General features: G+C 45.5%; 1 protein-coding gene across 1 annotated transcript in view; it reads right to left on the bottom strand.

Moving 5' to 3' along the window:
• Nucleotides 1–11,178, bottom strand: part of CCBE1 (collagen and calcium binding EGF domains 1) — a 175,727-nt gene extending 164,549 nt beyond the window's left edge. The window contains exons 1-2 of the mRNA XM_063128796.1: nt 11,018–11,178; nt 10,675–10,755 (exon numbers count right to left, since the gene is read on the bottom strand). Coding sequence (XP_062984866.1) covers nt 10,675–10,755; nt 11,018–11,178 — 242 coding nt within the window. The remainder of the gene's footprint in view (nt 1–10,674; nt 10,756–11,017) is intronic.
• Nucleotides 11,179–12,743: the final 1,565 nt, after the last annotated feature.

The following is a 12,743-nucleotide window of genomic DNA, read 5'->3' as shown; positions in this document are numbered from 1 at the left end:
ATTTCCTGATCAGCACAACAGTGGGATTAGTAACGAATTGCCCCTTCATTTCTGTCATTAATCTTTTCTTTTCTTTTATAGTGAAATAATGCTATTTCACTATAGAAAAAAGAAAAAATCTTCTTTAAGGATATGGTAGTGAAAGGCTTATTACTTGAGAACTACCATACCAATTTTGCTCATTACTGTTTTAAACTGAAGTTTGAGTAGGGTAGATGTGCAGAAAATTTTGAAACGACAAAAAAAATTCAAAGCTCAAGGTTTGGGCAGCTCAAGAAGGGAGAACAGAGAGGGATGAGGCAAAAAGGAGGGTTAATTCATATGCCCCACACTGTGTGTATGCACGTGTAGTAATGCTTACCCCTGTGAACTCTTCGAATGCTGGGCACAGACTGTTGGGAAAGGGGCTGAAGAAAAGTCAGTAGGTGATAGTTAGAGGAGGAGGAAGAGAAGCTGAGGAGAAACAGTTGAAAGGACACCAGAGGGAGAAGAGAGAGAAAAATCTTACATCCCAGATTTTCAACCTCAAACTTCACGAAATGGTCAACACTCTTTTTAAAATGACATCTTTTCTTTATTTTCACCTTCGCCAGCTTATTTGTAGTATATTTATTTTAAAGGTGTAAAGTTGTTCAAGTTGCAATGGAAACGAGAAAAATAAATATACTACAAATAAGCTGGCGAAGGTGATCGCCAGCTTATTTGTAGTATATTTATTTTAAAGGTGTAAAGTTGTTCAAGTTGCAATGGAAACGAGAAAAAACATATTATAATCCTATAATTCTTAGACTACTAGCCTCCCTCGCAATACAGGATTTGCACTAATCTATATAAGAATACAGTAGTGTAAGGCTTATTATTTGAGATCTATCAGACTGATTTTGCTCATTTTTGTTTTAAATTCAAACTCGAGCAGTGTAGATGTGCTGAAAATTTTGAAAGTTTGAAAAAGTTCAAAGCTCAAGCTTTAATAGCAATTAATTTCCTCCGCGCCAAACAGGCAGAGCAGTACCTCTGCCAGCAAGATGATGGACAGCCCTGCTCAGCGAATCAGTGTGGTGCGCAGGTGGGCCCTGGGCACAGCCGTGCAGTTAGGCTGCCACCAGCAGGGAAAGGGATGAAGGCAGCCAATCAAGGCGCACAAGGGAGGGGGTGGGTGTTGCACTGCATGTATGTTTCTCAGGGGGGATTCACTATGCATGAGACCTATTTGCATTATTCATGAGCCCCTCTGTGGTTTGCGGACTGAGGTTAAAAACGCAGAAAAGGAACAAGACTACTAGCGCCCAGGGCCACACGGGCTTTACCCTATTAATAAAAAGAAACCAGTAATTAAATAATAAAAGGAAACTAGGAATTCCCCCATGAGGAACAGAAACTGACTAATTAAGTGGCAATTAAGAAGCAACTCATCAGCAAAGAAAGGGGTGGAATCTGCAGAAGATCGTTTATAATCAAAGCCACAGCAGCACTTAAAAGGTTTAATAATGCTTTGTTCATTCACACTGGGCAGGCTGGCGTTGCAATTGAATTTACCATGGGCACAAAAACTCACCACAAGTCAGGTCTGGAAAAAACAGATGAGCATGGCCCTGAAAAAAACTGGCATGTCATGATTACCTGACACTTTGCCGGAGCTCCAGAGACATCACCACTACCCTTATAAGGGACTGAGCTTTGCTCCTTAACCAGCACATCCCATTCTCAGCGCTTTTTTCAAAAGTCACTGTTGATAGCTTCTGCTGCTGCTGGACCAGAAGAGAATTCCTGGGCCTGGGAGTTAAAGATCGATCTTCCTCCAGGGCAGAGCATAAAGAGACATCATATTCCACCCCTCCCTCGCATAAATTCTGCAACATCTCTTTAATAAGTAGGCATTTAGCAGGTGGCTGCCTTCAAAAAGCACTGTCCTTTGGATGGCTTTTTGGACTGGTTATTTATGGTGTGGTATGGGTGCTTCAGTTTGTTTGTTTTTCAAAAATAGATCTTTATGTTTACATTGACATTTTCATTTCATTTCGCGTCTTTTATCCCTCCCTCCCTCCCAAGAAACACCATTTGGTTACATTAGAGATTGTGAGACCTAGAGAATAGGACTATTAATATTTGGGGAAACGGCTGTCAGCCACTCTGATCACACGGGATACAGTGGGATATGAATCAAATAAATATATAAATAAGTTTGGCAACAATGTCATTTGGAGTCTCTGAAAAAGGAGAATAAACTCTTAATGGAAACAGGGCCAGCCTAAGAGATTGTGCTGCTTGAGGCAAAGAACAAGATGCCGCTTCACATTCCATGAAGAGGAGCCGATTGGACTGGAAATTGAATCTTACTTTAACACTGGTGTCTTGAAGAAGGTTAGTTTAGGGGGTGAAGTGCAAGCCAGAGCTCTGCCCTTGGAGACCTCCTTATCACTCTCTTACTGCTCCACCTGACTCCTGCTCATTGCCCACTCAAATGTTGCAGTCCAAAAGCTATGGTGCCAATGTACATAATGTGAGCAGAGCAATGCATGCTTATGCCCTGTGCCTGCTAGACTACATGGACGGGGCTGGCTGGCTGCCACTCCTTCCTTGCTCTGTTAGGAGCTTTTTGCTTGTGGGTTAGTTAGATCCCAGTATGGAGAGTATGCCAATATGTGTTTAGACTTGGATTTGGATTGAAGAAATACATCGTTTGTTTGCTAGATGGGAGCCTTGATTATTTTGAACCTATCTCCACGGAACCCTTGAAGAGCCCAACATTACAGCCACCTCACTCTACCTAATGGTAGGGCCGGCTATACACCCAGTATTCTACATTAAAACAATTTATCCCATTCTCCCTTCCAGCCACTTATGCCTAGAACTCCAACTCAGATTCCAACACAGAATCGCTGTCTCTCTCTCTGTGGCATTACCCCACAATTGATTATATTGTATTTGTCTGGATAGTATGTCTGGTAAGTAGGGAATGTTAGAAAGGAGTGGGTGTGGTTTGTGATGTAATACGTAGGGGGAAGAGGAGGATATAAGGAGTGTGTTGGGAGGTGTGTGGGTGTTTTGGGGTTTTTTTGTGTTTTCTTGTAGAATTTACTTGTAAAGTAAGAAGAGTTTAGATTCTAGGGATTTAGGATTGGTATAAAGAGAGAGGTGGTTGGTGTATGGAAAGTTTAGATTAGGCAGGATTGAAAGTATTATATTTTTATTTAAAGGCTTTAAAAAACAATAAACTTATTATTTTGTTAGCTACCAAATACCACATGTCAGCTTGGTATTATTTACCTGCCTTGCAGTTATTAAACACCCACCGCATATTATACCCACAGTATATTTAGAGCAGATCCTGTATTAAATCTGTTTCCCTTATAGCTAGGGTTTTTATTAACCCTCCCTCAGGTTTTCAAGTGGTGGTGCTTGGCTTGAGAACAGTTTATGCGATGGACCTAGTGTAAGGGTTTGTTACGTTGCACTCTCCTTTCGAACCCCAGCTCAAAATCTACTTCTGCTATAAAAACTTGGCTGATCTCCTTAGTTCCCAACTGAAATGAAGCCTGTACATGTAACCGCATTTGCTCATTTAATTCATTCCCTGTTACTCTTGCCTTTCCCACTGGTCCTTAAACTGTGATCCAGGGACCAACAGTGCTTAAGGGCCAACCTTCAGATAATCCCTGAGATTACAATGAAATTAGTAAAGGGAAATGCTAACGTACTAGAGGTTCATTCCAACACTTGCTATAGATGGCACCCCTGGAGGCAACTTTTTTTTTCTAGTTTCTGTTTCAAAGTTCAAACTGAAAAGTAAGTTTGCCTTTTTAGCACTGCAGGTTGCTACAGTGGAAACTTTCAAGAATCCGCCAGTTTTGTGCATGGTTGTTCCCAATGCATGCATATAGCTTTGTTGGGCTGCAGCCACAGAGGTCAAACGCAGCAGCTAAGTTTCAGTTTGGAAGCCTTTCACGTGTCCTCTGACACAAAAGCTGGAAGGTCTCAAAATGGGGTGGCCCACAAAGAACAAGCAAACTGGAAGAGCCGTGTTTAAAGAGTAATGCTTTAATCAGGAGCGCCCAATAACAGAAGAGCACATGGTGCAATAATTTCATATTGCTGCACAAATCCAGCTCTCTCTAAACAATGGACACCAATAGAGGCCAAAGGGGAAATGACAGAGGCTAAGGGAAATGACAGACCCTTTCCAGTGTTAATCACAGCTGTCTGCCTGGATTTAGTTAACATTTTTAATAAACAGCATGCAACCATGAAACCAGTCATACGTCTTCTCGATTGGCCTGCAGCGAATGTTTACATGTGGAGCACAATCAGCTGCTCTTAAGACACACGCTGCGTCTCAAAGGAACACATTATCCTCAGCCTTTAGCACCAAGAGTAAACCACTCTTGACAGCCACATAACACAAGCCATAGTCATCACATGACCCTCGAGCTTTCTTGCGTCAACTCAGCATAACAGAGACACCCCAGACACACAGAGCACTGCACAGTTGATGCAGCACCAGCACCACCATAGTACAAATGCATCCAAAAATATTCAGAGTCTTACTCAGCAAGTGCAGCAAGTTCAGAATTACTGCCTCTGGCATCCAGTATCTGAGGCAGCAAGCCTATATGCACCAGTTGTTGGGGAACATGGGTGCTGTTGCACTCCTGTCCGGCTTGTGGGTCCCTGGTCGACAGCTGGTTGGCTACTGTGTGAACAGAGTGCTGGACACAGTGCTGGTCTGATCCAGCATGACTTTTCTTATGTTCTTATATTTAAAGGAGATGTTACAACACTATGGTTTTCTCTTAACATCCTATGTGAAAGCCCTTCAAGCTTCTGACCATGTTTCCATTAAATACATATGCATATCTATTTCTTCTGACTATGATTCAGCTACTTAACTTACACATCCAAACTTATTCTCTGTTTGTTTTACTCTGTTCCCAAAACCCACCCATGATATTCCTAAAAAGGACTATAATTCATGTCCTGCTTTTTCTCTGGATTCGTGACTGTGTGCTTTCCAGATGAGGCTTTTATCCCACCATCACTCTGCCTCATTCATGGAATTTGACCAGGGGGACATCTTTCATTAATAACCTCTCATGGTTTGCCACCAGTTCTTCCATCATTTTTCTTACTGCCAAAAATCCATTAAGGGAAAAATGATGGAATCGATGCACAATGCCTTCTAATTAGTAGTCCTTGGATACCTCTGCCGTGAAGCAGCCCTTCCTGCACTGTTCTTCCTTTTTGTTGTATGTTCCAAAATAAAATTTCATACTAATAGGTATTTGACATTCTTATTAACATACACCTAATCAGATGTTAAGACTGCATTTCTATGAACAGTTGCTAGGGAATAAATTGCACTGAAATCAGTAGAACTTAGTTCTAAGTAAACATGTACCAGATTGTGCTGCATGAGTACAAGAGTACAAGAATATGAAGTATAGGTTGTTAACTGACATGTCATAAGGGAACATGTCAATAAATAGTTAGTTTGCTTCCCATATGTTTCTCCTTAATAACACTGACACATTGAAATGGGTTAATATTCCAAGGTACTGCTAAATTTTTGTGAACCGCCCAGAGAGCTTCGGCTATTGGGCGGTATAAAAATGTAATTAATTAATTAATTAATTAAACCTGCCAAATGAATTTAAAAATATCTTCCCCTATGTAAGAAGATTTTAACATGGCTATGCCATATATAAATCATACATCTCATTGTCATAAAGTACATCAACTGTTAAATCTAACACCTCTAGAATGTCAACATTCTCTACAAACTAGCAGGTTATAAAATTTCCAGTTCACAAGTTAAGGTGGGCTACATCAATGAGAAACTGCTAGACTAAACAGACACAATGGGCCAGTTAAATAACAGCCTACAATGTAAATAATTATTATTATTATTATTATTATTATTATTATTTGATCTATTCCAGCAGACCTATCCAGTGAAATTTTAGAATGATTTTAGGATGTTTTAAGGATGTTTTAATCATATGTGCTATGTTTTTAATCAGTTTTTAATGTGTTTTATATTCACTGTTGTTCCCCGCCTCGATCCAAGTGGAGAGGCGGGTAAGAAATATATTATTATTGTTGTTGCTGTTGTTGTTGTTGTTGTTGTTATTAAATAGGTATCTCTAAAGAATGGGCTTTCTTATATTTCAGAATACCTTTTGACAAGCCACTACCAAACAGAATATAAAGTGACTGGCAACTCTGTGTATGTGTGTGTGTAATTATTCCACTTTTACATGATAACTATTTCTTCAATACCAAATGGTTATCATATTAGCAGCAACATTATTTATATACTGCGAGCACTCAGGGAACAGTCACTAATAGCAATAACGTGCTCTCACATTAGGTTCAGCAATAAACTACTTTGCTTCTTAAAATTTGCCTAGTGTGTCCCCAACATAGTGTGCTCCGGATGTCTTGCACCACAACTCCCAGCATCACTAACTCCTGGGGCTGGAGGACAACACATTGGAGAAATCTACTGTAGGAACCTTTCTCTTGGTCCGGCCATCATCACAGGTACACCTGGTGGGAACACAGGAGAGGGCCTTCTCGGTGGCTGCTCCAATGCTCAGGAACTCCCTTCCCAGGGAGGCTAGACTGACTCCCTCCTTGCTCTGCTTTTGGAGACAAGCAAAAACTTTTTTGTTCCAGCAGTCCTTTGGGAATACTCTGGACCTGTGTTAATGTGTTGGATTTTTTTTATTGTTGCCTTTTAATTTTTTTAATGTTTGAATATTACATTTGGTTTAATTCTTTTTAGCGTTTGTATATTTCTGTGTATTTTTGTATAACTGTATATGTTTTCATTTTGTAAAGCTGCCTTGAGTCCCAGTATTTGGAAAAAGGTGGAATAATAATAATAATAATAATAATAATAATACCGCTGCTCTCTCTGCTTTGGACCAATATGGAGAGGAAAAGTAGTGGCAAACCCACATCCCCTTGCACTGAGTAAGCAGTAACAGAGCATTTGAAAAGGGCATCGTACCAGCCTATTTCTGGCCAGGAGGGCAGAAGCAATTTGTCTCTGTCCTAGTGGGGAAACAACAGTAAACTACTACCACAGGATTTTAAACACCAAACTGCAGTTTATCAGTGAACTCTACAGCAGTAAACCAGCACTAACCTTTGAATATGAAGACACACTAAAGCCTTGACTAAGCACACTACAATTGTATCACACATCATGCTGGGTCGATTAAGATTTGCTACACCAAGTGTACAGTTGACAGAGAGCTGTAGGCAATTATGATTCTCTGGCTATGTACCTATATTATATGCATGTTTACAAACATATGCTTACTGCATTCATAATTCACATTTCAGGTGCGCATTCGAAACATCATAGGTGTACACTTAAAATCTTACTGTGTGAAGGGTCCTTATATAGAAACAAGTCCAATGGAAACCAGTGAGATCTGCAGTCAGGTCCGAACCACGTTTATCCAAGAAACAGAAAGCCGTTCCACCAGACCTGCTGAAAGACCACTTTTTCCCCCCTCTTCCCTCCCCATTCCTTGTTCCTTTACTATTGTGTCTTTTTAGATTGTAAGCCTGTGGGCAGGATTTGTATTGTTTTTATTGATAACATGTAAGCTGCACCAGAGTTGTTTGGCTGAAGGGCTTGATAAAAATGCTTCAAATAAATACGTAACCAAAAAATCACACTGATTTCAATGCAACTTGCATCCCAATAAATATACTTAGGATTGCAGCCTTCCTTCCAAGTAAACTTGTTTAGGTTCACAGTACAAGCCATCACTATTTTTCAGAGATACCGAAGAGCTCTTATCAGCAGTGGCACTGCAGTTGTGTAAACACGCAAGAGTGAAATCCTACCATTGTAGGAGCACCATTTCAATACCAGAGGGAATGCAGAGATTGCTGTAAGGAGGGTAGCAAGATCCAACAAAGGCTAAAATCCTACTCTTGGATGCATTCAAGGTCAAACTGCAAAAAGAAATGAAAACTAGAAAAAGAACAAAGGAAGGGATGCATCAAAGGTTACGCTGCAAAATGGGTGAGTGTGTATTTTAAGATGATTTGTTGTGATTCTTATTAATATTATCAGTAGAGGACAAACAGACACCCTGCCCACTTTTCCTTTTCTGGAGCAAAGGGCTTGTACTTTTTGCATGTATACCTATTCCATAAGCCCCTTTGCAGCACAATCCTAGACATGTCGACACAGAAGTAAATTGCACTGAGTTAAGGGGAGTACTGGGGGAAGGTTTGCTTACTGTGCTACTCAAAGTGAGAAACCAGTGAATTGGCCAAGGTTATGGATGCTCATGAAGACCAATCATAATCAGAAATAAATAATAAATAATGCATTCTGAAACCCAGGGAAAGGGAAGAGACTGCCTTCTTCCTGCCTGTCCTAACGGACGTTTTGCCAGTATCTTTTCGCCCAGGCATTTAACAGCATATGTTGAGTTTTAACTGACTCCAGAACTAGCTTTGGCCTGGCTGATTGTTTAGAAATGGTTTTAAATGTTAGCTGTTTTTATGGTTTTATGATTTAAAATTTTGTATATTGATTTTTAATGTTCAGTCTTTTAATCTTTGTAAACCGCCCAGAGAGCTTTAGCTATGGGTCGGTATATAGATGTAAGAAATCGAAATCATCATCATCATCGGTCTGATGTATGCTGCATGCACAAACACATGTTGTCAGGTGCCAACAGCATGCTACCAAAAAGGAGCATCACTTGCATATGCATCAACATAAACTAGTGCTTTCAGATCCACACGTGCAGAATGCAAAACAAGCGTGGCTGTGATGCAATAAACGCACATAGGAATCCATTTAACGGAGGGGGGGGAAATAACCCTGGGGCTCTTCCACATGTCGTACTGAAAGCGCTTCCGTCCGCCCCCAGTGCACCCCGAAAATGATCGTGTAGCTTGCCTGTAAAAGACACGAGGAAGAGGCGTCCTTGCCGGCGCTGCCACCCACCTCCCTCCTCGCCCGCCGGGACTCCGGCGGGCGAGGAGGGAGGTGGGTGGCAGCGGCGGCGGCAGCAAGGACGCCTCTTCCTCGTCTCTTTTACAGTCAAGCTACACGATCGTTTTCGGGGTGCACTGGGGGCGGATGGAATCGCTTTCAGTACGACGTGTGGAAGAGCCCCCTTTCTATGAAGTCTTCTTGTTAGCTGCTTTTATGCTAGGTCCAATGATACATTTCTCATTAGAGTTCTCTTGGGATATTTACATTAACTCAAATCAAAGTTGCCGAGGCATCGGAAGCACTCAACACCGTAAAGCAGTAAATAAGAGCCCCCATGTATGTAAACGCCAGGAAGTCACATCAGCACACCCCTAAGTAACTGCAAATGCACATTTGCTCCACACCTTATAATAAAGACGAACATTTTGAGTCCTTCAGGTCAAATCACAGTCCTTGAGATGTACCACTTGACCCACAAACAGCTGCTAACCCACAGGCAAGAGGGTTGTGTGGAGAGAATGTTGTCTAGGGAATCTGAACTTGCTAGCGGTCCACTTTGCAACAATAAGAGTGGGGGGTCCCATCCCCAGGGACAGCATCAGGGCTCAGCCTCGGTAGGCATCTTCCTACTGGTCAGCCCACACTGCTTACCCTTGAAGCCACCTGGCTATACACCACTTTCTCCTCCTTGCTGTTGCAGCCTGTTCACTTGCCCTCTCTCCAAGCAAGTGAGAAGCGAAAGAAACAAGGAAAAAGCGCTTCAGCCTCTGCTGATCTTGTCCTCTCCCAGAGCAGCATATAGGTTGGGCCACTGTCCAGAGAGAGGATAGCAGCAGTGTTGGCTCCAGGTTGTTGAGGGCCCTTGAACAGACACCCTCAATGGGTACCATTGCTCAGTGAGCCCGCCTTCTCACCACCCTGGTCACCAGCTGCTAGTTCTCCTTGTCTCCTTTCTCATCATTGGTACTGCTTGCTTGTTTGACAGGCAAGGGAGTCAGTGAGCATTTACTGCCCCTCATTCTCACCACTGCACCCTTGTCTGGGCCAGAGTGAGCAGCAGATGAAAAAGCAGGATGCAATGGTGAAGAGAAGAGGCAACTTCAGGGAGCTTTTGTCAGTAGGCCCCTGCTAGGGTATGGGCCCTCAGCAGGTGCCTCACCATGACTACCCTTGAGTAGCGCCCTTGGCTCTGAGGTCATGCTGCATGCGTCCAAATTTGGCATCAACGCTACCTGAACCCACTCGTCCCCCATAATTCCTGACTATGGCTTTGCTGTATGCTTACTGCTGCGAACACACACAAAAATCAACCATCACATGTGGGAAGGAAACAGCACTCTGCACGTGGTCAGGGGTACTCTTTTAAACACCGTCACCTTGAGAGGACATGAAGGAATCCTGAGGCTTCGGGGCCGACTTGTTCAGAAATTAACCCTGGTGGGAGGACACAACGCTGCGTGGAGAGGGGCTGCCTTGAGCCAAATCCCGGACTCTCTCTCCCCCCCCCGCCCCCCGCCCTCAGGAGAAACCCAGCAGCCCTCAGACCAGGCTTTTCCAACCTATGCCATTCGGAAGTGCTGGAATACAACTCCCAGCATCCCCGGCCATTGGTGGTGTTTGGAACTTGAGGGCAAGAGGTTGGGGGAAGGCGCCCCGGCGCTCCTCCGCTGGCCGCGCAACCGGCGGGCGACGCCACTGACCTGAAGCAGGTGGTGAGCTCCCCGCCGGGCTTCAGGCACGGGTACTTGGTGGTGGCGACTTTGCTCTCGGAACAAACCTCCCTGCGAGGCGGAGGAGAGAGAGAAGGGGGGGGGGGGAGAGAGAGAGAGAGAGAGAGAGAGAGAGAGAGAGAGAGAGAGAGAGAGAGAGAGAGAGAGACGTTGCGCTAAGACGCGTCCGAAGCCGAGCCACGCTAACCACACGCAGCCTCGTCGCCACTGGGGCGCAGCAAGAGCCGCGCTGGCGTGGCGGGAAAGCCGAGCCGGGGGCAAGGAGCGCGCGCTCGCTCGCTCGCCTCCCGCACCCACCCAGCCAGCCACCCACCTGTCGCTCTCCTCAGGCTCCTCGCGGTAGGTCCACGCGTGCCCCAGCGCGGCCAGCAGCAGCACCAGCAGCAGCCAGAGGCGCAGACTCCGCGACGGCGACCCCAGCTGCGCGAGCGGTGGCAGGCGCCTGGCACCTCCCCGGCCGCCCTGCAGCACCATCGGGTGGCCTCGGCTCGCTTGCGCGGGGCTCGCACTGCCGGCCGGCTGGCCGGGCGCACTCGAGGAGTGGTGGGGGAGGAGGAGGAGGAAGAGCTGCCCCCTGCGGCGGGAGCGGGTGGCGTGACCGGCGCGGCGGAGAGAGGAGGAGCGGCGCGGGGCGCGGGGGGGGGGGGAGAGGAAATGGCAGCGGCGGCTCTGGCTAGCCGAGAAAGCGAGGAGGGGGAAAGGGGGCGACCAGATGCTGCGGAGAGGCGAGTTTGGAGCGTGGCTTGATGAGGAAACAGGGGGGGGGGGCAGACGGAGCCTGAGGGTGGGGAAGCAGGAAGAGTGGGCTGCAGAGGGGCGCGAAGGTCGAGGACAGTCGAAGGGGTCACCAGCTGTTCTAGAGGAGCTGGAGGGACGCGGAGGGGAAGGGGAGAGGGAGACCTGTGGGGTGAGAATACGTTCCCCCCTTGCCGGCAGATAAGAGGATCCAGAGAAGAGTTCCTGATGGAAATGAAGGACGAGAGAAAGGGTATTGCGCAGGAGTTTGGAGAAGCGACCTATGGGGCAGCTTCCTCTGCTAGGAGGTTGCGGGGAGGAGGATTCCTACAGAAGAAGGACGGAGGGAAAAGCGAGCCGGCTAGTTGCCTTCTAAGAGCTGTGGGGTAAAGCGGGAAAGGGGCGCTGCGTCAGGTTTTTGTCTGGCCAAGAGATGAGAGAAGGAAAGGGAAAGAAAGAAGACACACAGAGAGAGAGAGAGAGAGAGAGAGAGAGAATATGCAAACAGGAATAGCCAGCTATGGCAGAGAGGCAAGTTTCTACAACCTATAGGTCAGGGATAGTCTGACATTATTAGGAATGGCGGTGGGGGGGGGGGGGAGATGTTTCAAGGGAATGCCAGGAGCCCTGGAACTGGATAAGTGGGAGACACAGATAGAACAGAAGGAACGTGTTGTAGGGAGGCCAGAAGTTGAAGGCAAAGAGCCTTTCTTTTTCTTTTCTTTTCTTGCTGGGGGGTGGGGAGAGAAAGAGGAGGGCTGAGGCTGGAAGTGAGTAACCAGAGGCAGGGGTGGCCAGGAGGTTTTGATTGGAGCAGTTGTGGGTGGCAGAGGTGGCAGATAGGGAAGCCAAGAGAGACCGCCAGGTCTGAGAAGGACAGGAGACAGCGGCTAGAGAAAAGGAGCGAGAGACGCTGCAGAGCTAACGTGGACTAGTGAGCTATTGCAAATGGGGAAAGAGGCTGTTGGAGGCAGCGCTGCAAGGCATGGAGAGATGAAAAGGGCTTGGTGGAGAAAATGAGGTCGCTCCAGTGTCTGCCTGGCTCATGGACAGAAGGAGAGACAGCTGTCAGCTTTCTAAGAGTGGGGTCGCCCTGAATTACATGGAAGAGCTGTTTCCGCACAAGGATTCCCAGGAAGTTGGAACTAGAAATATCTGCTGTTTTTCATGCTGTGAAGGATTCCAAATAAAAATACGTCTTTTCGTCTCACTCTCTGATCGTTGCTTCTTCTGTAAGAGTATAGAGCAAAGCCAAACATTCCAGGAACCAGTGTGCGTCGATTTTGTGAGGGAGTCCAGATTCA

This window comes from Elgaria multicarinata, chromosome 6, assembly GCF_023053635.1.
Source record: "Elgaria multicarinata webbii isolate HBS135686 ecotype San Diego chromosome 6, rElgMul1.1.pri, whole genome shotgun sequence".
NCBI classification, from domain to species: Eukaryota; Metazoa; Chordata; class Lepidosauria; order Squamata; family Anguidae; genus Elgaria; species Elgaria multicarinata.
This window is presented reverse-complemented; position numbering and strand designations above follow the sequence as displayed.